This window comes from Macrotis lagotis, chromosome 8, assembly GCF_037893015.1.
Source record: "Macrotis lagotis isolate mMagLag1 chromosome 8, bilby.v1.9.chrom.fasta, whole genome shotgun sequence".
In the NCBI taxonomy this organism is placed as follows: domain Eukaryota; kingdom Metazoa; phylum Chordata; class Mammalia; order Peramelemorphia; family Peramelidae; genus Macrotis; species Macrotis lagotis.
Window position 1 is genome coordinate 88,188,684 of NC_133665.1, and position 27,113 is coordinate 88,215,796.

The 27,113-nt window shown below is 35.3% G+C and overlaps 1 protein-coding gene across 12 annotated transcripts in view; it reads left to right on the forward strand.

The window, feature by feature from the left end:
- ZNF462 (zinc finger protein 462) overlaps positions 1 to 27,113 on the forward strand; it is a 155,295-nt gene that overhangs the window by 97,942 nt on the left and 30,240 nt on the right. For 9 of the 12 annotated variants that reach the window (XR_012470865.1, XM_074197591.1, XM_074197589.1 and 6 more), the window contains 2 exons: positions 20,171 to 20,239; positions 25,906 to 26,173. Coding sequence is in view for 11 of the 12 variants with exons in the window: in XM_074197591.1 (XP_074053692.1) it covers positions 20,171 to 20,239; positions 25,906 to 26,173 (337 nt within the window). In the remaining variant the exon portion in view is untranslated. The remainder of the gene's footprint in view (positions 1 to 20,170; positions 20,240 to 25,905; positions 26,174 to 27,113) is intronic. The other 3 variants (XM_074197593.1, XM_074197597.1, XM_074197599.1) reach the window with 1 other exon arrangement.

The window sequence follows — 27,113 nt, forward strand, 5'->3', positions numbered from 1 at the left end:
ATAGAATGTACAAATAAATACATAGCAAAATAGAATGGGAATACTGCAAAGAAGAGGTTGCTTGGGTTATGAGAAATTCAGAGAGGGATTCATTGTCAGGCAACCTCTTCTGCTAGCTGTTGACTTCCCCTGTGATACTTTAGATGAACAGTAAGCTCTACTAGAAATGCCCTTACCTTTTTTCTTTTCCTTCTAAACAAATCAAAGATAACCTTCTCCAGGGCCTTTCCAGTCAGTCAGACCACAGATATTTATTAATCATTTACTGTATGTATGTCATATCCTAGTCTCTTATTTTCTGTCATCCATTCTACATCCTCTTAAGCCTCACTGTGTTTTGTAGAAAATACTACCTGTTGAGATGCTAAGTTTTAAAATGTAATTTAGTTTTATTTGCATATAAATATATTACTGTCTCTCCAACTGGTTTGCAAGCTTCTGGAGGCCATGAACCTTCTCTTCTGAATTTTATCTATTATTAGGCACCATCTGTAGCAGGTTTTCAATAAATATTGGCTGACTTGACGATAGAATTATAAATGGTGTTAGTCACTATGTTCAATTTACTTCGGTTAACATAAGTGCCAAATTTTACTTAGTATTCTCACCTTTAAATGAACAAAATGTCAAGAAAATAAGGGGTTCATTTCTCTTCCATCTAGGCAACAGGTTTCAAAACATCCCTAAGGCTTAGAGATTACTAGAGGAAATTCTGTTCCTGAAACAATCCTTCCTCAAGATTAAAAGTTGCTTCTTTTTTTTTTTAAATGGTAGCTGAATTGGAGATTGGAAAATATTACCTAAATAAAAGATGCTTTTTTTAATGGTGGGAAGTTGAAAATCTGGAACAGATTAAAACTTTTAATTCTCTATAAATCCTCACATATTACAAAAAGATAAATGTTGAAAACTATCTTTGCATGTAATTAAAAGAATATAAAATAACATTCAAAAGGATAATAATTTTTTTAAAAATCCTAGCATATAATGAATTCTTTGAGGCTAGAGAGAATCTGAAGTTACTTCAGTGGTTGTCCAGTGGTGTCTACTTAGATTGTATTGACCATATGTCTAAATTTACATGAACAAATTTCTATGGGAGGGGGAAAAATCATGTGCTCTTTGTTTTGGTCATTGGTATAGACAGTATTTGTTTATGGTTAAATCCAAATACAGGAAACCATAGAGAGAAACCACACAACAAAATTCTGGGATTAAAATTCTCAGATCCACTTGAATGCTTTTTGCATATAGTAAAAATCTTACTTGTACTCAATGAAAGAAAAAGGGAAGGGAATAAGTGCTTGTCATGTCCCAGATACTATACTATCCTTATTTTCAGAGAGTATCTCATTTGATCCTGAGGTTCTGCATCTCTGGGGATGATTTTTTGGAAGTCTTTCTCCATGTTTTAAGTGGAAAGAGTGTCTCCCATCAGTGCTCTGATGAAAGAGATGTCTGAGTGGAAGAAGTTTGACATGGTAGAGAGAGGGTTGGCCTTGATGCTGTTGGCACAGACTGGGGCAGAACCTTGAACAAACCCCTGAGCTTCTTAGTAATCTAGTAACCTGAAGTTGGAAATTACAGAGCAGGTAATGCTGACTTGCATTGCTAGAGAGAAGTTTCTCACTCAGCTATACCAATGAAATCAAAAGTCCAGAACCTGTCTCAATCCTAGGAAATATGATTAAAAACCTTTAAAATTCTAACATGAATAAAAATGGTTTTACATTTTAAAACGCTATATCATTACCTCTCCCCAGCACCTATTGGTCTCTTAACATATAAATGTAAGCAAATTTAAATAAAAATTGTCATGGAGTGTTGTGAATCAGATTAGGCTTTTTTTTCCCCTTAAAGAAAAAGTTTCATGAAGAGTTGTTTCATGAAAAGTTAGAGTGTCTAACTCTAACTTTTGATTCATTTAACCTTGAGTTCAGCAAAACTTGACACCGAAAAATTAAGATCCAAGATGCCTGTCTTTCAGAAAGAAGCTTCTCAGACCTGTAAATAGGTCAGTCATAAAATTCAACCTTTAAGAGGATCCAATTAGTTGCTAGGGCATCAGACCTTCCACATGGCTTCCAAGTTGCAATCAGATGTATCCAGAACAGAAACAAAGGTAGTCTCTTGAGAAATAATAATGAAATGGAGGGGCTCAAGTGAATTATTGTGAACCACAAAGAGTCACAACATTTACAGCACATGGAAAATGCAAGGTATAATAGTTATGATATTTATAGCCAGTTTATAAATTTTGATAGGCACTGCTAAATCTCACAAATATCTGATGGGGGGGAGCCTCCTAACATGAGTCCTTCCAGGCTAATCCATAATCTAGCACTAACTTTAATGACTAAAACTAAAATAGCACTGTAAGTTTATAAAGATTTGTTGTTTCTTAATCTTCACTGGGTGCTATGGCTCTGATAGAAGGTAGAAGTATTTTTATGTACTGAGGACATTTCCAAAAAAAAATGCTACTATGAGGTATGACCAGGATCCCTGTGATTTCTTCCATTTTTAAGAATTAGCCACAGTTAATATAGCAAACACCAAAGTATTTAGGATATACTTGATCCTTGCCCTGGGAACTCAGAAACTAACCCATCTCTCTCATTATATTGCCAAGCAAAACATTTTGCTCATCACGAATGTGAGCATTCATTACCAGAACATTCAGAATTAGTTACAGCCAAAATGAAAGTTTGATTTACAATGTTTCACATTCAACATTTGCAGGCTTTAGTGTATATTTTGGAAGTTTCCAGAAGAACCTAAATCACATGAATGGTCTGAAGGCTTTATAAGGTTTAGTTAAGGAACAGGCAGGTCATGAGCTGTTGGTCAAATTAGCAAATGCCCTGACTTTTGACTCTCCCTTCAACTATTTCATGTCGAAAACTATCCTGTCTTTACCAGATCTCAAACTATTATTACAAAGTGGTAATCCTCAAAACAATCTGGTACTGGCTAAAAAAATAGAGTGGTAGGTCAGTGAATAGAATAGGTATACAGCACACAGTAGTAAACAGCCATATTAATCTAACTTTGAAAAACCCAAGATCTAAAACTTTTGGGAGAGAAATTCACTATTTGACAAAAATTGCTGAGAAAACAATAAAATAAAACAATTTACTTTTTGCCATTGCTATAGAATTGTCTAGGTAGAGACCATATAGAAAGATAAAGTAAAAATGGGTACATGATTTAGACATAAAGGATGACATAAGCAAATTAGGGGAGCATGGAAAATGCTGTCAGATCTATGGATGAAGGAAGAATTTATGACAAAATAAATGACAGAGAACATTTTGAAATGAGATGTAAATTGCGACTTTGATTACATTAAATTAAAAAAATTTTGTAAAAACAAAGCCAATACTGCCAATATTGGAAGGAAAATAAGAACTGGGGAAAAATTTTATAGCATATTTCTCTGATAAAGGTATCATTTCTCCTCAAATATATAGAGAATTGAGTTAAGTTTATAAGAATACAAATCAAGAATACAAGTCTCAGTTGATAGTCAACGGATATGCATAACAATTTTCAGAAGAATTAAAATTACATGAAAAAATGCTCTAAATCACTATTGTTTAGAGAAACTTGAAACATCTCAAAAGTACCATTTCATACCTATCAGATTGTCTAATATGACAGAAAAGGAAAAGAGACCTATATGAACAAATATACACATAGTAGCTCTGTTTATGGTTGCAAAAAATTGAAAATTGAGGGGGATCTCCATCAATTAGTGAATGGCTGAACACGTTATGTCATATGATTATGATGGATGCTATTGTGCTATAAGAAATGATGAGCAGGACACTTTTTAAAAAACCTGGGAAGGACTTAAATGAACTAATATAAAACAAAATGAACAGAACTAGGAAACATAAACAGAATGGCAATATTGTAAAATGACTTGGCTATTCTCAGAAATATGAAGGTTCAAACCAATTCCAAAAGATTTATAATATAAAATGCTATACTACTCTAGAAAGAAAAAGAACTGGTGCAATCTGAATGCAAAAAAAAAGCATACTTTACAAGAAATTTCTTATTTTTCTTTTCTTTTGGGGGGTCCGTTTTTTTGCAACTAATATGGAAATATGTTTTATGCAGCTTCGCAGTTTTAATTTATATCAAATTCAAGGAGAAGAGAAGGGAAAGAGAATTTGAAACTCAAAATTTAAAAAAAATGAATGTTAAATTTTTTACATATGATGGATAAAAAATAAAAGCAAACTTAAATTAATATATACACTCACATACACACAAAATATCCTAGAGATGAATGTACATACATGGGAGTGAGGAGAAAAAGGGAATCCTGAGTTGTACTGAAGGAATTTTATCATGAGGGTGATGATATGTTGTCTGAAGGAAGGAATCATAGGTAGTTTTAAGCAAAGTGATGAACCAAGTCTGCACTCAAACATATTTGATTGTTTGATTTTAAGTATATAGTGTTTACTGGAAATTGTATTTTCAAAGTTTTATTGATTTTTTTCTGTTAGAAATATGCAGATTACTCTAAAAATGAACAGTGTTGAGGACTTTTGTAGATTGATGAATAAAATAAGTGGAACCAAAAAATAATAACACTATAAAAAGCAAACTACCCTCTCCTTGACCATCTAATATTTCTCCCTAGGCGATAAAAGAACGAAATATTTTAGCAGGTATTTTAGAAGGCCACCTTTTTCTTTTTTTCTTGATAATTTGTTTAACTTTCCAATTACTTGTTATGAAAATTTTTCAACATTCATCCACACAATTATGCATATTTTTAAGTTACAAAATTTCCTTCCATATTCCCTTCCCACCCCCTCTCCTCAGTAGTGAACAGTCAGGTGAACAATATTGAACTAGACCACCTTTTTCAAAGTGACCAAAGGTTCTGAAGAGTCCTCACCAAACATTTTGTGAACTCTGATATTAAAGGCAATGATTGTAGATGAATAAGACATAACAGAAATAAATTTGAGAAAAGTTTGGGAGATGTGGTAATACCTGAGAACGATGCTAGGATCAATATAAACTTACATGTGTGTGTGTACATACATACATACATATATACATATATATATATATATACACACACATGGATATATAACTATACAGAAAGAAGAATACATAAATTGGTATAGTAAACATTATCCATGGTTCTTCTAGTAGAAAACCTTAGAGAACACTCTCACCTAAAGATGAGCAGAAGACTTTCAGGAGTGAAGTCCATCTATAAGGCAGCTTTTAATCTTTTCAAATAGGACAATTGGGCTTACTCTGTAAGATTTGAATTCTTTTCTGATTTTTGCTTCAATTCCCTTTCCTTGTTAAATTTGCAGAAGGGCTTGAGAGTTTTCACTAAAACACCCCATATTCTTTATGCAGTTTCAAGGAGATGAAATACCTTAGAAAGGAACTGTTAGAGATCTGTATACCAAAAACAGTACATGACCACTGTTTTGTGGGCTGACAAAAAAAAAAGAACATTGCAGGACTAGATCTTTTGGAAATACTTAGACACCCTCTAATCCTAAATGTTTTCTATAACCATCCCTCCCTAAGTTATCTTTTATCATTTAGTGTTATATTCTACTTAATAGGTTTCTGAAACTATCATTCACTTGCCAAACTTGAGAATTTCTAGGGAACTTAATTGTATTTCACTTGCCAGAGCCCTGTTCTCCCCTTAAACAACTGTACTTGATGGTTTTGGAAATCATCCAAGTGATTTATACAAGGGTTCCTTTGCTATCACATGCCTAATATCAATGTCCAGCATCAGAAGAGGTGATTCTACTGACTAAGCACTCCTTAAGTATCCTGAAGGTTTTCTGTAAGGAAAAAAAACCCTTATTGTGTTTATTTAATACTTTGAAAAGAGTTTGATTAAATACGTTAATATATATATGTATATATATATATATATATACATATATATATGTATATATATATATATATAAAGGGTGCTCCTTTTGAAATAAGACAACCAGCTTTTCTATCTGTAAAGTGAAGAAGTCATACTAGGGAATCTTTTAGGACCCTTCCAGCCTTGAATGCTGCTATTTTTTAAGATTTATGTATTCAGGACCTACTAAAGTACAATATACTGGTTACTGTGAGGAGATGTAAAAGTTATATTCTATTCTCTAAAGGAATCTACAATCTTGTTAGGAGACAGGACTAACACACAGATATAGTAACAGGGACCAAAACAGATAATAGATAATCAAAGACTGACTAGTATAGTAATATTATGCTTTGTACTTGGGAAACCCAGAGTTTGTAGGATTGGGATGGGCAGAGGAGACAGAAATTCCAGGTGAGAACTATTTAAGCAAAGGCTTTATAAAGGGGAGAATGAACTTGGCATGTGCCTGATGAGTGGGGTGGATCATCAATTCCTAATTATGAAGAGCTAAAAGGATCACTAGAAATCAGTCCTTTGGGGTAACATTGGAGAGTTGAGTTGGCTGCTAGGTGGTATAGTGGTGAACGTTAGGCCTAGAATCAGGAAGACCTGAGTTCAAATGACAGTTACTAACTGTGTGACCCTGGACAAGTCACTCAGCTCTGTTTGCCTCAGTTTTCTCATCTGTAATGAGGAGAAAGAAATGACAAATCACTGCAGTATCTTTGCCAGGAAAATCCCCATGACTGATCTACAACAACAAATTTGGGGCAATAGGGTTGCTTCAGGTTTCAGAGTTTAGCTTGTGTACTTTTTGATACGTTAAAAAATCAGTTGGAAGGGGAAGATTAATTAGGAAGTTGCTTTTCCTGAGTGTAAATTCTAGGGTAGTTTAGAGTTTCAGTTGCATTGTTAATTAAGCAACTTGAGAAACTTTGAAAATGACAGTTCTTTAAAAAAAATCTAGGTTCCATCTAACAGCATGCTTTAAAATGTTTGTGTAGATTGGTGCTACCTCAGCTTCTAACAATTTCTACCATTTTCTAGCATGTAGCATTTTAACAATTCACACAAAATAGATAGGCCTATATCTTCAAAACAGAAAAATCATTGTCCCTGAAATGATGATCCTGAAATAAGGCTCAAGTTGATTTCCCTCAAGGTACCATGTGTTTAAAGGATATTTCACAAAAATACTTAAATTGTTCATTATTTGAAAGTCATAAGTAAATCAATTTGCTTTCATTTAAATCTCAAACCCCTTGAAAGATGTCTGGAAAACTTAAGCAATGTGCAAATAACAAAAGTGGAAAAAGGTAGCTAATATATTAGGGGCAGATTTAAAAGTTTAAAAGATCTTAACAGGCTGAAGGAAGAACAGAGATTAAACAGATAAAATTTTATTGCAATAAATGTATATTTTACATACAGGTTCAAAAAAATCAACTACACAAGCATCAATTCTTAGATTTAGAGCTGAAAAGAATCAAAAAACTTATTAAACTTCCTCATTTTACAGGTAAGGAAACTGAGAAACCAGAAAAGTTAAATGGCTTCAGGTCATAGAAGGAGTTAAGAAGTAGAGTGGGAATTTGTGCTCAGTTTCGCTGGATCCAAATCCGGTTGACTTTCCCCTGGTTGCTCTAGACCTAGTCAAATGAAAAGAATGTGGGACTTTTAGAAGTGGAAGGCTCCGTGCTGTGGCATGATAGCCACCAAAGCTAATGAAATTTTAGAATGAGCTAATGGAAGTGTATTATCCAGGGAAATGGAGGTGAAAGGTCCATTGTACTGTGCTTGTATCAGACAATATCCGGAGTACTGTTTAGTTCTTAAGTACCACGTTGTATTTAATTTAGTAATTATTTATTAAGCTCTTACTGTGTACAGGAAGGGTACTAACTGGTTATGAAAAACAAGCAAACAAAAATTGTTCCTGACAGAAAGGAATTCATCTTCTACTGAAGGTGGAATTATAATGTATATAAAGATAAGTGTGATATAGGGTATCTTGAGGAAGAAGGAAACATTAACAATCAGGTAGATAAGGGTCAGATTTACAGAGGAGTTAACACTTGAGTTGGGCTTTAAAGATGACTAGGATTCTTAGATACCGATTTTATTTCTGTTAAGTCGTATTTCATTTATGTCTGACTATGAGCCTATTTGGGGTTTTCTTGGCAAAGATAATGGAATAGTTTATCATTTCCTTCTCTAGCTCATTTTACAAGTGAGGAAACTGGGTTAAGTGACTTTCCTAGGATCACCCTGCAATACTAAGCATTTGAGACGAGCCTTGAACTCAGGAAGATGAGTCTTCTTGACTCCAGCTCTGACACTCTATTCACTGGAACACTTAGCCTCAATTTCAGTATGTACTAATGTGTAGAATTAGGACATTGGAGGACAGCTAGTGGGCTGAAATTTTTTTAAATTTTTTTCTTTTGCAAGGCAATGAATGGGGTTATGTGACTTGCCCAAGACCACACAGCTAGGTAATTATTAGGTGTCTGAGGCTGTATTTGAACTCAGGTATTCCTGACTCCAGGGCTGGTGCTCTATCCACTGCGCCACCTAGCCACCTTAGTGGGTTGAAATTTAAGAAAGATTTTGACAAGTTAGAGTTTGGTCAGTAGAAGTTGACCAGACTAGTCTTAGAGGTCATAGAATTTAAGAAAGGAGTGTCAATCTCAAATAGAACTAGAATAAATAAAGGATCCCTATAGATGCTTGATGACTTAGAAAACCACATACTAATACTATCCATGTTTTAGTGCATTTTTATTTATTTTGTTAAGTATTTCCCAATTGCATTTTAATCTGGTTTGGGACTTACTAAGGAGGGTTGTGGCAGTGTGTTTGATGTTTTTATTTTGAAAGATGGAAGGGACCTTAGAAAATCACATAGAATTCCTTGCATGCTAACAGAGACCAGATCACTGTCTTCAAAAAATTGAATGTTGTCATTTGTCAAAGGTGATAGATTTACTTAGTACAGGTCCAGAGGAGGTATAAACTAGGTCTCTTGTGTGGAAGTTTCAGCAATGAAAGGGGAGTAAATTTTATTTCTAAATTTATTTATTTGAGTTCACACTTCCCTAAATTGTCATTAGCTGCCTTGAAAGATAGTGAATTCTCCATCATTGAAAGTGTTGTGTTTAGCAATAGATGAAACCATCAGGAATATTATAGGAGAGAGTCTTGTATCCAATGGAATGATAAACTCCCAGGTATCTATGATTGCTCCTAATTTTAAGGTTCCACAATACTTATAAAATTTAAAAGTATTTAAATAAATATGAACCTGATCCTTTTCCAGGTGAGAAAGCAAACTATGGAATGATACTACTTATAAAATGTGTTAATAATAAAATCATTTTTAAATGATGCTACATATAAAACTAATAAAATTGAAATTAGAATATGATAAGTCAGTGGTACAGAAGATTTCAAAATAGTTCTTGTAACTGGGTTTAGAGACTACAGAAATAGCCAACTCCTAAATTAGGATGAATGGTCCATATACTCCATGTCTTTCCTCTGTGTCCAGAGGGGAACATGAATTACTAAGAGCATCCCGAGAGTCACTTAGTTCAAATGAAATTTTGAGGCATTTCTGCCCCAAGGATTTCCAGGATCTTTGGTTTCCCTCAGACATTCCCTCTTATTGAAAAGATTCTGAGGTTTGTTTTGGGGGGGGGACCCTAGGCAGTGTTCCCCCTTCTACTTTAGTCCAATCTACATTCTTGATGGATTTTTGCATATATATTAAAACAAAAAACTTCAAATATGTATGTATTATAATACATAATTTATGAATATACATATTTATGGTTAACTATCATTCCCCAAACTGAAGCTAGTGAATACTGTGGGTAAGTAACTTTTAAAAAACTATTTCCATAACCAGAAATTGCCTGCCTGTGATCTGCCAACTTGCAGTGTTGATTTATAAAGTACTATAATATTAGCAAAATTCTTTGACACTTTTGTTAATTTGCCATCAACCAAAGGATGTTGTGGAAAACTTTTAAACTGTGGCAAAAAAAAGTAAAAGAAAATTAAGCAAAACAAACCTTTCTTCTTAAAGATCTCCATCCAAGAAGACAAGTATATGTTCCTTTAACTTTCCCTCTCTGCCGACCTTTTGCCTACAGTAGTTCAGAGAGGTGCTTGTATCAGGAATCCCCACTGGGGCAAGTGGTTTTCTATTTTTGTTCTGGATGGAGGCATCCCAGACACTGGCTTCTTCAGGATTTGTCACTCTGAAAGACTGGTGGATTTCCTCAGTAACTGTGAGGAACCATCAGCAGGATGCCAGTGTAAAAGCCAGGAGGTTTAGTTAATGTGGAACATATAAGCAGAAACAGAGCCGTCTGTGTGTTGAATATCTGTGAATGTACCAATATAAAAAACAAGGTCAATAGAAGAAGGAATATGAATATATTATTTTTGTTAATCCCGAGGGGGGCGGGGAGTGGGAAATTAGCTAAGAAGTCACTTCAGTGAAATTGGAAAGACTTGTCACAAGGAGACACTCTACTTTGAGATCATGTAATGTTCTAAGGAAAAGCAAATCATTTGCCCCGCCAATTCCATAATCTTATACTGTAATCAGTCAGTGTACTTAAAAAATGGTGAATTTAAGTATTTCTCAAACTGCAGGAAGGCTCTCTGCTCTATGGAAATAGATTGCTAGCAGCATGAAGGGACTGGAAGACTAGAATCACAGCCCAGGCCTAGAAAGAGCCAAAATGTAGATGGTCAAGGAATAGGATGGACTGTGGTGGACGGGAATGAATAAGCCTTGCCTTGCCAGATATTCTCATGCAAATTAATTAACCAAAGTAGCAGGATTCTCTGTTTCTTCCCCAGAGTGAGAGAGGTAGTGGTGTCCTGGATAATCCCACTGTTCTGCCATCAGGAAGATCTAGGTTATTATGACAAATACTAGCAACATTGCCTTGAGGAAATAATTTTTTTAACTTTCTAAAAAAAAAAGGTAGAAATCTTTATTGAGGGAGGCAGTTTTCACATCAAAAAAAATTTCCCCTGTACTTTTGTTATAACAGTTCTGGACAAAAACTAGAATATCAAATGGATATAGTATTTTTGTTATTATTACAAATTTAATATAATAAGTAAGGGTAAATAGAGTGATGGTCTTAGAATCAAGGAGACTTGGGTTCAAGTTCTAACTATGACATAAGTGTTAATGACCATGGCTATGTAACTTAACCATGTAATGTTCCGGGGAACTCCACGACTATAAATTGCAGTTAAATTATTGGTTTTCCTTGGTGGAGGAAGTTTCTTACAGCAGTGAAATCAAAGTTATGTTCCTAGTAGCCATCACACACACACACACACACACACACACACACACACACCCCAAATGTTCAATCTCCAGATAACCCTAAAATTAAAACTATTTACAATTTGATCAAAAATTGCTATCAATAATATAATTTAGTCAAACAAGAAAAAGTATAGTTATTTGTTATTTAATCCCTTCCAACTCGACTTGTATACTTATAAAAGCCTTGGTGCCTTTGTTTTTTAATATAGTTGTAGTCAGCAGGTATGCTGTTGTTCTTAGTCTGCTGACCTTGCTTTCTATCACTTAATGTCTTTCTGTATCTCTCAGTATTCTTAATATTTGTCATTTTACTGCACAGTGGTATTACATTATATTAAGTTATTTGGCCATTCTCCTCATCACAAGTCATGTCTCATTGGGCATATAGATTGTTTCACATTTTGTGTTATTATAAATACACATGATATCAAGTTTAAAGGACCTGCCAATGAATCAACCCTGGTTATCTGTACTTGATTTTTTTCCTGTATCTGCTCCTGTGCTGTAGATGGAAGAACATTCAAGCTTTGTAGTTCTGTAAGGTTAGAGTTTTGCTTACTTGCAAAATATGAATTGCCGATTCAAGGTTTATTTTTTTTTAAAAAGCTCGTGAGGCTTGTAGAACATCAATTAACTTTTTAAAAGTAATATTTTGATGAGTTCGGTGTAAATGAGTCCCAAACACATGTATTTAATTTTCCTCAGTAGACACGTGGGTTTAAAAATTAAGGAAGCAAGTGGGTTGGCAAGATATGTTTTATATTTTACTGAACCCAAAATGTTTGGAAAATAGTCCAAAGCATATTGTTCCAAACCTTGAACATTACTGTGCTCTCTAAGCTTTCCTTCCTAAGTACTCTGTATTCTTTAGTTTATTGTCATTGCAAACATGCTGGGTATGGCTGAATACTGCCATGTGGATATCTATATGTATATAATCCATTGGTTTTCACAGTCTGAATCCCACTGCAGGGACTGAAAAGACATAAGCTATGTATGATGAGACTGCGCTTGCCTCTCAGGATATTTAACCTAAAGAGAAAGAAGACTTGTATTTGAAATATGTAATTTGGCCACCTTAAATCCAGCTGAGAGGAGAGAGTGTGTTTGTATTTCCTACTGCAAAGGATGAAATACAGAATTTTTTCCATAGAATTACAAACCACTGTGACTAGTATATGACTCTGAAGTTGCTGGGTTTTCCCCCAGTAGCATGGATGGATTTTCTCTGAGTAGTCAATATTGTTGCATCCAGTACAAATAAAGTGACCCTGATCAAGTTACTGGACTTCTCTAGACCTCAGTTTCCTTGTAAATATAATGCAGATGGCCAATTACTTGATCTGTAAGGTACTTTCCAGCTTTTTAACTTATAATTTTATTGATATACCTCTAACAGCTGGTCAATATTAGGGGTAGTTTGTGATGACAGAACAGAATATCTGGCCTTCATGGAAATTAAGCCAGTAGCCTTGGCATCTTCGGCAACATGTTATTGTTGTAACCTAATTAATCAAATATGAAAAACTAAAATGGAAGCTTTGGTCAAGATTCTCTTCTTGTGAAAAACTCTACTGTTCCTTCTCAAGGTTGAGATTTTGACCCTGTTTATGTAGAAAAGTGTAAACTTACATGTACAAGTGGTAGATAACATATACCCCCACAACCAGGGATCACTAAATAAATTGAGGAGTCAAGGAATCTCTCATGGAAGCAGCCCCCCCCCCGCCCCCACAGTGGAAAGACCCTGGAGTTAGAGGACAGTGTTTTAAATACCAGCCCTTCCACTCGCTACTACTAAAAGTTTTTTAAGGCATATGTGGAAAATGATTTTATTTTTTCACTTAACAGTTTTTTCCAATAGTTTTCAGGATTCATTTTTGTAATATTTTGATTTCTGAATTTTTCCCATTCCTCCCTTCCCTCTCCTCTCCCCAAGATAGACGCAATCTCACATAATTTATACATGTACAATCATGTTAAATATATTTCCATATTTGTCGTGTTTTGAAAAAGGAATCAGAACAAAATGGGGGAAACCTTGAGAAAGGAAAAAACCAAAAAAAATTAAAAATTAAAATAGTACGGTTCGTTCCACATCCAGTCTCCTTAAGTTCTTTCTGTGGATGTGGATGACATTTTCCATCATGAGTCTTTTGTGGCCTTCACATTGCTTGTCTGTAACATGTTAAATAGGTAGATGTAAAATTGGGATTATTAGACTAATGAGGATTTATTTAAGTTCTAATTAGAATTGTAATGGCGGAAGGTGGGGAAGCAGCCTTTAAGTGACCCAGTGGATACAGTTTTGGACTTGGAATGAAAGATTTAAATTCAGGTCTGGCATCTGGTATATATTAACCAAGTTGACCCTGGGCAAGTTATATACTGTCAACTTTAGTTTTTTCCATATATAAAATGGGAATAATAGTACCTACTTCACAGGAGTTAGATATGTGTAAAGCCCAGAATGTTCCACAAAATTATTACGTTTATTATCATTATTATTGATTGTTGTTATTATAACAGCATAGTATCTAGATTCAGGGGACCTGAGTTCAGATCTTAGCTTTTCAAATTCATAGACTTGTTCTGGTCACCTGAGCTTTCAGGGCCTCATTTCTTCATATGTAAAACTGCTAGATGGCGCCTAAGACCTATTAATAATAAACTTGTGGGCTATAAACAATCATGCATGAAAATAAAGCACATAGCTAAAAATCCTCCCCAGTTTAAAATTTGAATTCTGCTATGACATCTTTTTGAATTTGGATAATTCCTGACTGATCTACATTGGATCATAGATATAGAACTGGAAGGAGCCTCAGAGGTCATTCAGTTCAAATCTTTATTTTAATTGTTTTAATTAAAAAGCATTTATCTTCTCTTTTTTTATTTACCCCCCCAAGAATGACTAACAATTAGAAAGACAGGAAAGAAAGAAAGAAAGAAAGAAAGAAAGAAAGAAAGAAAGAAAGAAAGAAAGAAAGAAAGAAAGAAAGAAAGAAAAGAAGGAAAAGAGGGAGGGAAGGAAATATAAGAAAAATTTACCAATCCTTGAATGTAGACAGGCAAAACAAATTCCCACACTGATCATGTCCAAAAATTATGTCTCATTCTTCATCTTGAAACCATCACCTCTCCGTCAGGATATAGGTAGCATTCTTCATCATTGATCCTTTGGAATTGTGACTGATCATTTTGTTGATTAGAATTATTTTAATTTCAGTCATTTTTCAATAATTTCTGCTCTTTGTGACTTCATTTGGGTTTTTCTTTGCAAAGGTGCTGTAATGGTTTGCCATTTCCTTCTCCAGCCCATCTTACAAATGAAGAAACTGAGGCAAACAAGGTTAAATGACTTTCCCAGGGTCATACAGCTTAGAAAATATCTGCGGCCAGATTTGAACTTAGGTCTTCCTGACTCTAGGCTCAGCATTTTATCCATTTTGCCACCTATATTTTATGTCTGGTCTTTATAATGCCATTGGTATTCTACAAATTTGTTCCTGGGTCTGCTCACTTCCCTTTGCATCCAGTTCATGAATGTCTTCCCAGGTTTCTCTGAAACTGTCTCTTTTTATCATTATGATGTAGAGGGAGATGACTTATATTGCTTTGATAGGTAACACTAACACATCAGATCCCAGACACTAAACAATACAAACCCAGCCTACGATTAGGCAGTAAATTATAATGGATAGCATCTGAATGTTGCAGTAATTTGGAGGAAAAGGAAAACCCAACAGACTAGGGTAAACCTAGAAAACTCCATTGCAGAGCTAGTCTTTGAACTCAGCCTTGAACAATGGGCAACAACTAAAGAGTTAAAGGGATGGCATTTCATTGATGAGAAACAATCATAATCAAAGACAGTCTGGACTCTTCTTTAAGTAGAGCAGAAAGAATAGACCATGCCACAGTGGGAAAGAAAGTTGAAGAGGTAAATAGAGTCTCTCTTTGTTGAAACTAGAAGCCATTCATATGGCAAGATCCGTAGGAGCATGTTTGTCAACTCTTCACTCCCTTCTTCCCCTCACCCCCAACCAGCTCCTTGATGTGACGTCTTGCCTTATTTTATACTAGACTTCAAGATCGCTGTTCAGAGTTCTTGTACTGGTTCATAATGTGTGGAAGACATCCCGGGAGAAAAAATCTTGCTTATTAATGATAATAAAAAAGAACCTAAATCAACATCTCTTTTTCCCTATGTATTATGGTGACAGATGAAAGACAGAAAAGAAGAAAAGTTAGGAACCCACTGGGTTCATCAAGGGTGAGAATTTGGCTAAGTGACAATTTTAGAATAGTTATGCACTGCAGAAAAATGTATCTGTCCTTTACTTAATCAAATATCTACCTCACATTCTATTCCTGTCTACATTAATCCTTTATATTTATCTACTCTGTATGTGGTGTGTGTGTGCCTGTACAGATAGACATCATCTTCCCCTTACTCTTTAAAAATCTTTTCCCAAGAAATCCTCACAATACAGATGCTTTTTTTTATTCTTGTCCTTCACAGAACCTTGCAGAGTGGGCTTTGGGTTGCCATCTATCCCTTGAAGTCAATAGGAACTTTTCCTTGAGAAAAGGCCATAGGAAGAAACCCCCAAGGGCATTGCCTGCTGTCTGTGAATGACAAATGACATCGCAGGTTGCTTTAGTCTTCCACCTAAGGCTGTGGCCAGCTCACATATATAAAGATGCTTTTATGTTAAATGTTTCTTTGTTAGATTTTTTTAAATATGGTGAAAACATCCACACGATCTGATGGAACAGCAGGAAGTATTACTTCCTCATCATACAATTCAAAAGAATCACATGTGAATTATGCATGTGGTATTGTAAAAATGCTCTTCAATTAACAATAGCAAATGCCACCTAAAGCATCCTTCACAAAATATTAGGAAAGATAATAATAAAGGATACACTTATGGGCTTCATTCATAACACACTTGATTTCATCCTTATCTCTGCACTGTCGTTCAAGTTTTTTGTTTTTTTTCTTTTTTAAGAATAAATATTTTAGATTACAAAAACTTTCAATCCAGAAGGGAGATACACAGTCATTGTTAATGACTTTGGCTGCAAAGGTATTTCTCAGGAGAATCCAGTGCAATAGGATATTAACCTGGATGTTCTATACCAAATTTCTTGACTGATTTGTTCTATAACTACTTTTCTGAATCTCCATCTTCCTGTCTGTAAAATACCTATCCTACCTATGATAGAAGTATAAAATTAATGAAGAAATACTGGTTGGATTTTTTTCCTGTGCTTCAAAATCAGAGTACCAAGCACATAGAAAGCAATCAATAAATATTTTGGGTAGTGAAAAACTATATAGGTTAGTGTCTGTTCTAAAAATCTCATGGTATACTTAATATTTTTGGTCAGTGCCTAGTAATGAAGGAACACTATGTTGTTTTGTAGCTGACTGATTAAAAGAAGCTTGTGTCATAAACCAGTTAAGAAAGCCCCCATAGATCTTGCTGTCCTTTTTTTGAAAATTCATACTTGTAGCTGAATGAGATAGGATCAAAACCATAGCAGTAACCAGAGTTGTGACCCACACCAAAATTTAAAGAGATAAATATTTTTAAAGATTGTACAATTAAATTTGTATGGTTGAATTAAAAATTGTAATTTTTTAAGTTTTTAAAAAATTATAAACTAAAAATATGCAGCATTTGTGTTTTTATAACTCTTATTTTTCTAGTATTTTAGAAATAAATAAACTAACTTAGCAAGAATGATTAGTTAAACTATGAAACTTTGGTGTATTGTATTGAGGCTGAATAATTAAAAAGGTAGGAAAAAAGCCAGTGAGGACTAAGGCTTCCCTAGAAGCAGCCTTTTGATGTCTTGGTATCTCTTTTAGAAGAGATTTGAGTACCATTCTCTTACTCCATAGGAATATTATTTTGAGATGTTCCCTTTTCATCTAAATTTGTCTTAATTATTTACATTATGTTCACATTATTTCAAAGTTAATTTGAGAATGTAGTTTATGTTAGTTGACCTAGATGCTGACATCTTTATTATAATTCTTATTAGTTCATAGGTATTATGTGAAAGATTTTTGTGGTGATACTTTTTTAGTTTGGTCTTCTATTCTCGATTCTATAAACAAACTTGAATCAGATACCTAAAACACAATATTCTTAAATAAAAGTGGTTGTTGTTTCTTAGTAAGATCAAAATCAACCAGAATGCTCAAAGAATAGGATGTTCTACCTAATTTACTTTACTGGTTGGCAGAGGATTGATGAAACACCTTTGTTTTTAGAAAAAAGCTTCCTAAAATGTATTCCTTTAATTGATTTTCCAGTTCTACTAAATACAGTTCACTAATATAATTAAATCTTTCTTTGATGATTCAAGCCTATACACTTCCTTGGGGTTATTATTCTGAGCCTGAGGTCTAATTATAAAGTCTGATAGATGTAGATCCTCATAGATGATTGAGTCAAATGGATACAGACCCTAGGATATGACCTGGAGGTTGGATTTTTTAAAGCATCTTTGCTATTAGTTGTTTGGGGTTTTTGTTTGTTTGTTTGTTTGTATTTAATTCTCCTAACTTCCACTCCTAGAAGTGAAGTGTGAGGATAGGGATGGAGTAAAAATTTGAAGATTTTTATGTAGTTGACTTCCAGTTAATTGAGGTTTATTAGAGTAACATGAGCTAGAAACCTGGCCATGGAAATATGAACCTGGACAAGTGTTTGGAGTAAACCACAAAGGTTCAAAGGAAAGAGATTTTTGTTTAGAATTTCTCCCTAGGAGACAATAATACTTGATCTAAGACTTAGATAATTGGGACGGGGGGGGGGGGGAGCACCAAGTTGTCTGATTTGTCTATCTTCTGTATGATTTTAGGTAAACCATAAATCACTTAGCTTTCCTGGGGTTCAGTTTCCTCATCTGTAAAAGGAAAGGGTTAAAACAAGGTGGCACCTGAGGTCCCTTACTACAGCTATGGAACCATAATCCTATATACTTGAGATTTTTTACAGACTTAGAGAAGGATACTTTCTCTTCATACTAAATAAAATCACTGTGGTTTACTAGTGGTCTTTCTATAGTGGGAAGTTAAGTCTATTCCCACAACTAATGGAAGATATACTGAAAAAAAAAGCATAGCTGTCCTTGTTATTATTTAGATTATTTTTAAACATGTGTTGGCATTTATTTAACTATTTCCAGGTATACTTTGCTTTCCCTGCCTCTGATGCTTACAATCCCTGTAACCTTAGTCAACACATTTAGCTCAACATTTCCCTGGGCATCATCTCTAACAGGAAGGGGGTTAACTAGGTGACCTCTGGGATCCCTTCGGGCTCTACAGTTAGGATCCTATGGAGCATCCTTAGACTCACTTTATAATGGCAGTTCAATTTGAGATGGCTTTCAGCCTGGGAACTGTTCAGAACTTCTTTGTATGGCATGTTAGGGAAGTTAGCTGCAGTTGCTACTTTTCCCTGAATATCAAATTCTCTTCAAGGTTAACAGATATTAATGTCTCACAAAAGAGGAGAGTCAGTCAAATTTCAAATAAATTCAGACTATCCAAATTTTTATTATAACTCGGATCAGAGAACCTCTGAATCATCTTGATGACCCTTGATGATCTGTAGCATTTAATCTCATGTCTTTAAAAAAAAACCACACACACACACACACACACACAGACACACAACATCATGAATCCCCAGAGCAGAGCAAACCCTCCATATATAGCCTCAAAAGTGTCCTTCAGAACAATAGATGACTCAAGTAATCTCAGGGTTTCAGACCTTCTCTCCACAGCTGTCCTTTCTGCCACTAATTCCTGCTTGTCTAGCACAGAAATATTTAGACTATTTTTTTTATTTCTCAAGCCACTTTTGTCTAATTTTATCAGCATTTGTAGAATAGAAGTTTATGTGCCATTCCTAAAGTTTTCCTGACCATTAAGTAAATTATGTTTCTAGCCACTCTCTTGTCAGGACTATTGGACCTTCTATAAACTTTCTGTCCAGTTTAAGGAGACAATAATGTAGTGTTGCCAGATCATTAGGCTTCTGTCCCATATCTTGGGTACTTCCCATGTTTTTTGTTACTGAAATAGATGCAAAGGATTTTCCCTTAGTATTTATACCAACATGACCCTCCCCATCAATCTTCCCTTTTCTCGGGAAAGATATAAATGAGTGTACTTATTATGCTAAGATTTTTGCAGTTTTTCCATTTTAAAATTCAGAGTTCTACCACATGCAGTTTACTCTATTCTGTTTTATATTTTTATTAAATGTTGAATCATTTTCTGACCCTCAGTTCTTTTCCCTCTGGGAATTATTCTAATTAATTCCCTTTCCATTTCTACAAGACTGTAATTGTTTTATTTCTAATTAATATTTTTCTTTCATATTATGTAGCCAAGGTGTGGTGGTGGTTGTTTGTTTGTGTTGCATTTTAGACACCAATATTTCTCTAGTTAATTCTATATAATTTGATATGTTGCCTCCTGGCTACAAACAAAATTTACTCAACTGGAATTCATCATGCTTATTTTTCTGCCTTCCTCGATTCCACATTAAGTTTAAAGTGTCAGTCTCCCAAGTCTGCAAGAAAATGTAGCTCAAATATAATTAAATTGTGGTTGCTGGCACCAAGATGTTTCTCCTACCTTTTCACCTTCACTCGCACCCTCTATGCTGAGCTGAAGAAAATTGAGAATTGATCTTTGTGGAGGTCTTGCTTTTATGTATCACTACATGTTAAAGGCGCTGTCCTCTGCAGCTTTCACAATTTACTGTTCAATTTATTCTTCCTGTTTCTGGTGTCCTACTTAATCTCTGGATGGTTAAGCTCTTACATTACTTCTCATTTGCCCTTTTTAGCTTCTTTTTATTTCTCATCTATGACATTGAGATGTAGTGGAAAGACCGGTAGTCCTGGAATCAAAAAAGGTGGGTTCCAATCCTGATTGCTACTTGCTGCCTGCATAAGCTTTAGGTTGTCACTTAACTGTTCTAATCCTCAGTTTCCTCAGCTGTACAATGAGTGACTTGGAATAAATGAGCTCCAAGGTCCCTTCCAGCTTGAAATTTAGAGCATGTTCCTATAAGTAAACTAAACTTGCATGATAGGAAAAAAATCACCATTTTCATGATTATTTCACCTCCTGCTATAATAAAATATTCTCTATGCCTTCAGCCAATCTTTTGGAATGTATCTATTGTTTAAAGAATGATTGATTCTACCAATGTCTCCCAACAGTTGAACCCCTCCTTGTAACTATTATAAGACAAATGAACTCTTAAGATCATATCTTATAATGCATGATTCATTCCATTCTGAAGTCTCTCAGTCTTCTTCCCCTTTAAAATATTGTCATGCCTATTGTTTCTCATATATACTAATAGTTTCTGCATATAACCCACTGTTTCAGACTAAAGTGACTCCAGCACTTCTCCATTACTGCCTCCTCCACCCAACACACCCTCTTTAGTTCTGGAGCTATTATCACATTAATTTTGTCATCACTACCCAAAAGAGTGTGTCTGCCTACTTTTCTTTGGCTCCTCTCCCCCTTCCTATAACTTTCTAAACTATAAAATTACTTTTATTTCTTTTTAATTGTTGGCTTCTCTTATTAAAAATATAGGTTCCCTAAGGGCAAGCTCTAACCTGATCTAGAAGAATTCAAGTTATTTCAATTCAGCAAATATTTATGGAGTGCTTGGGCATCATGCTGGATATTGTGAGGTGGAGGAGATGGGGTGGAAAGTTAAAAATTAAAAAACTAAATCAAAGGGCTTGCATGTTTTTGGTAAAATTCCAAATTGCTCTCCACAACTCTACCAATAGAGCATTAGTATCCCAGTTTTTCAACATCCCTTCCAACATTTATCATTCTCCTTTTTTGTCATATTAGCCAATCTGTTAGGAAGGGAAGGAAAGAAGGTTAGAATTTGGAACTCAAAACTTTTTAAAAATTAAAAATTAAAAATTATTTTGGCATGTAATTGTGTGGGGGATAAAATATTATTTTAAAAAACTACTCAGGGGGCGGCTAGGTGGCATAGTGGATAAAGCACCAGCCTTGGAGTCAGGAGTACCTGGGTTCAAATCTGGTCTCAGATACTTAATAATTACCTAGCTGTGTGGCCTTGGGCAAGCCACTTAACCCCACTTGCCTTGCAAAAACCTAAAAAAAATGTTAAAAAAAACTACTCATGGTCTGTATCATTGTGGAGTTTGTTGTTGTTCAGGTTTCTTCTCTGAAAAAGGAAAGTTATCTTAGAAGGTCAAAAAGGTATGAATTATGATTTTCTGACTCAAAACTGAAACTATTCCTATCATTTGTCATCCTGAGTAGGGTAAGAAGAATAACTATAGACATCACTTTGCTTTTAGTTTCATGAGCCCATTCTCAGGAAAATCCCACTTGGGATATTCCGGACCTTTAATTTGTTTGAGTTGGGTTGTCCTCAGTTTATTTATCGAGGCTAATAGATGGACCATCCAACTGAAACATGGTATTTATGCAGCATCCTCTCCAGTTCTCTTTGTCTGCACTATGTATTGGTAGAACAGTCTCCTGTGTGGTCTTTTTCACTGTCACACTTTCTGGTCTTTTCTTCTTTCACAAATCTTCCTTGGTTTCTGTCAAAGCTTTCTGTAATTTATATTCCTTTGCTTAATATAGTTTTCTCCCTGTCTACCTATCAGCTTACTTTAGAGTTTCCTTTCTCATTGCTGGCTGGAGTATAGGCTTCCTTTTCTCTCATGCCACTTCTGTCTAATAATTTAACCTCTTCTACAACTATCTATTCCCTCAACCTATACATTATCTTCAATGTTGACTGCTCAGTTGCTTTACAGCTCACTAGAATAGAATGCAATGTTTCTCTCTGAGTAATTTTTTTTTCTCCTTCATTCTTCAACCTTGCATCATGGGGGCTATTTTCTGCTCTGCACCAAGACTACCTAGCTGTGCTTCAGAACTTTTGTGACTCTCCTTGCAGAGTCCAAATTACTTAAATTCTGGTTAACCTCCTGGTGACTGAAAAAGCCATAGTGATGCCAGTTGTGTGGTCATGGTTTGCAGTAGTGATAAAGAGTTTTGAGTGTCTTCTTTAATTTGTGTGGCATTTCCCTTTACCACCAGTGACCTTTCTGCACTGGTCACGAGAAGACCTGTGTTCTAGGAGCCATAAGCAAACTAGTATCATATATCTTAGCCAGTAGAGTTTTTGTTTTTTAAACAATCCCTGACCTACTTCCCACCCCCATAAACATCCTTATTGTTTTTGTGAATAAAGGGCTAAAATCTTACATAAGTCACACTCTCCAAGAGAGAAAATATACCTTGGATCCAGAGAAGGAAAGTAAAAACCCTAAGAATTGTTTGCTGGGCAAGGTTGTGTGTGTGTGTGTGTGTATTATATATGTATATATGTCGTATATTATATATACCTGTGAATGTGTGTAGTGTGTATGTGTTGTGTGCATATATATGGCTATATATATGAATTTTAAACTATGTGATTTGTGGATAATCTACACATTAACCTACTAATCTGTGTTTAAAGAAGAGTGGAATTTATAGAATAAATAGAATTTTACATGCTGCTTGTATTTACAGATTATACATCTATCTATCTATCAGTCTACAAATTATAAACTGTGATTTGTGGATTTCTACATATTAACCTATCAGTCTGTGGTTAAAGAAGAGTGAAATTTATAGAATACATACATATATATGAATTATAAACTATGTAATTTGTGGATTTCTAAATATTAACCTACTGATCTATGTTTAAAGAGCAAAATTTACAGAAAATATATATATAAATTATAAACTATGTGATTTGTGAATTTCTCCATATTAAACTACCAATCTGTGTTTAAAGAGCAAAATTTGCAAGATATATATATATATATATATATGAATAATAAATTTTGCGATTTGTGAATTTCTGCACATTAACCTACCAATCTGTGTTTAAAGAAGAGGGAAATTTACAAAATACATACCACCATTTCTTTGAAAGGGTACATTTTTCTTCCAGGGTCCACCCCAATTTTTTTTTATTCTTTTCCTTTTTCAAAAAAGTTTCCTAGAGTATGTTCATATAGTATGCCAGAGTTAAAATAGAGAGCTTGTATTACAAGACTGCTGAAATAATATGTAATAGACCTTGAAGAGGTGAATAAAAATTATTGAAAATTAAAAAAAAAAGTAAACTAGATTTCACTCCCTTGAAAGAGCCTGGTTAAATGATTAGTAGATTCCATCAAGATATAAGACACAAACCTTGATGGCTGAGTCAAAAAAAAAAATGATGAATTTGCCTGACCTAGCCTCTGAATCTTAACCAGGTTTTTCTTTATGGTTTTATATAAATTAGGTAGAGAGATTGAATGTGTCAGTTGCCTAGTTCCTGAGAAGGCAACCAAGATCTAAACTGGTTTCTCAGAAAGGGGAATAAAACACATAGTTGACCTGCTGTGCCCCTAGGGTGACAATGAGGAGAGAGCACTATAGGTGATTGATTGTAGGAGAGTAGACAATTGAAAGGTGCTTTCAGGGTGCCATTATCATTTGGTGGGGTTAGGGTTTTTTCAGGGGTTCTTGACTTAAAAAAAATCACAGCTTACAGTCACTAGGATCTGAGGCACACTTTGGTGATGAGAAAGGGCCTGCTAAGTTGTCTTTGCAATATACTATCTCCATGTTCTGGTTAATCAGACTGAGGACTCTTCTAGCAGTCCAGAATCTTCTAGAGTCCAGGACCCTTCTACCAAGGACAGTGTTTTTTTGGTGGTAGTGAGATAACAAGTTTTAACTGGCTCCTCTAGTCTGTGTTAACAGGGAGGGGAAGATAGATAGTATGTTTTGTGTTGTGTATTTTGGTGTGTGTGAGTTTGTGTGTCTGTGTGTTTGTGTTTCCGTTTGTGTGTGTGTGTGTGTGTGTGTGTGTGTGTGTGTGTGTGTATGTTAAGCAAAAACCAGTCTTGAGGGCTTAAGTAGAAAACATCTTGAACAATCCCAGAAATGGTAAACAAGCCTACCATAGAAGAAATGAATGAAGAGTGAACAATTGTGGTATTGTGATCCTAACTGGGTTCATCAGGCAAGGATAGAGGAACAAAGAAAAGGAGATAAAAGAACCCTGGAAAATGAATTCACTTGTGTCATTGCTTTCTTCCTTTGTCTTCAGTATACACCTGGTAATGAACCCATGGAGGCTGAGAGATATTGTTCAAGTTTTCTTTTGTTTTATTTTTGTGTGGCAGGTTTGTTTACAATTTCCAAAGGGGTTTTTCTCAGCCCTGAGAAATGGAGGGGGAGGGGGAAGGAGGGGAAAAAAGGATTTTTAATATTTTCAAGACAGAAGGTATCCCCACATTGAGGAGGCCCCCTAAGCTTTTGTTTTTCTCTTCTAATAGGTTGACAGAATGGATAGCCTTAGTTTCATCAAGTATGGGTGTTACAGAATTCCTACATGTCCTGCCTCAGGGAACCATGCTTTGGAAAATTAAGTGTCCATCAAATCAGGAGGAGGCTTGTACAGTTTCTACTCCCTTTTTCCTTTTTTTTTTTATTTGGTGAAAGCCTTAAGAAAAGAGCCCTTTGTCTTCTCTTTCAGGGAGAGTTACATTGAAATTCATCTGCACCATATTCATTTGTGTTCTTCATTGACAGCTTTGGGTTATATAGGACAATGTAGATGAATTCTTAACCTCAGCATTCAAAAAGATAGTAGATTGGGAAAGGTTCAATGTTTTCCTTCAAGATCTGCTGAGATACATGTACATCACCCCAGCCCAACCCCCCCCCCCTTCCATATCAGCTTCCTCCATAACGCCACCTTCTTGGAGTTAAAGTACCTTCAGATTTCAGATTTGTGCCTGTCATGGCTGTTTTACTCAGAGAAACGAACTTTTCAAATACCTTTCAAGGGAACTTGTTTGGAATTTCATTTTAATGGGATTTATGAATAAATCTCCATTTTAATGCTGACTAAGCTTTAAACACCTACTCTGGGAGACGACAATTGGATTTTTATATTTTAAAATTTAAATCACTTGGCTGCAAGAGTATAGAGCATTTTTTAAAATATATATTGGTGAATGTCATATGCTTAAGCATTCCTGCTAAGAGCTGACTTTTTATTTGGGTGGCTCTACTGCAAAGGGGTAGATATTGCATCATCTGCTTTCCTTTTGCTTGGAGGTCTCTGTGTACATTATGCAGGTTTATTTATCTCACCTACAGGAGCCAGTAGTCTACATTAGCCTGTTGCCTTACTGCAGCTTCCTTTAGAAAATAGTTTACTTTCTTCCTTCACTTTGAAACCTTTAACCTCAGAATTTTATTTTTAAAAAAACGATGAGCCCTCAAAGTCAGATTAAGAGGCAACAATTTCCTCCGTAACTCCTCCCCCCCCCACATCTGTTGTTGAATATAAACTAGATGAAAGACTCTTGAGGTAATAAAAGTTATCTCCTTAAAAAATGAAAATAAAGAGAATATCTAAAACTGATGTCAAGGATTTTTGAGCTTCAGACCTCTAAATCCTTCTCTCCACCTGGTCTAATTTTCCCCTCTGTCTCTCCACAGACTCTTCCTATTCAGAACCTCCAGATGTTCAGCAGCAGTTGAACCACTATCAGTCAGCTGCCCTGGCAAGGAACAATAACAGTGTCAGCCCCGTACCTCTTTCTGGGGCCGCTGCCGGAGCTGAACAGAAAACTGAAGCCATTCTTAACTGTGAATTTTGTGAATTCTCCTCTGGTTACATTCAGAGCATTAGGCGTCATTACCGTGACAAGCATGGAGGGAAGAAGCTCTTCAAGTGCAAAGATTGCTCCTTTTATACAGGCTTTAAGTAAGTGATGGGAAGCACAGATTTCTAAAACAAAGCTCCTGCCTTTCTCTTTGGGGGCTTTTTTTTAAAGAGTCCAAAAGGCATATTCCTTCTGTACCTGAAACTTAGTAGAGGAAAAACCTTGGCAACAGAAGATGGTAATTATATTTCATCTTAAGGAGCAGAAGCTAGTTTTAAGAAGCATAACACAAGTGAATGTATTGGATTGGAGGGGAGAGAAAAAGATTGTATTACAGTCATTGAATTAAAACTTCAGCTGCTTTAGCCTTGGGACAATGGGCTGGAAATTGATGTGGGTTTAATGGGAAGAAGTAGGTTTTGGATTGTTGGGTTTTGTTTTTGTTTTTTCTTGCAAAAGGGGAAGTCCTTGGTCTCCTCAAGTTAAGTAAGAAGTAGTGAACCTTTCATCTACAAATCTTACTCTAGAGATGAAATATTCAAGTCTGAATGGAGGAGCCAGCCCTGCTAAAACAGACATTATCCTGAAACTGCTATCCTTGCCACCATTTTTAATAGCTCCCCTCCCCCCCCAATAAAAGGGAGTAGAAGGGATGTGGTAAAATCTTATAAATACAAAATCCTCTTAAAGCAGGACTGTGTTCAATCTCTGTGTGATAGCTGTATGCTCTTTTCCATGAGTCAGTCCCTTGGTTACAAAAAGCAGAAGCTACAGCTTTTGATGCAATGTGTTCCAGTATCTCTCAGCTCTAGCCCTTAGGAAAATCTTCCTTATATCTAGCCTATGTCCCTTCTATTGTGGTGGAGGCCTACTTCCCCTTTATCCTTGTGACCACCCTCTCCCAGAATCATTTAAATCCAAATTCCATATAGATTCATGTGCAAATACACTATGGAAACTGGAGAGGAAGCAAGCATTTTCCCAGTGATTCTTTAATTTCCATCAGCTAATAGAAAGAAAACTGAATCTCAGGTTGTGAAT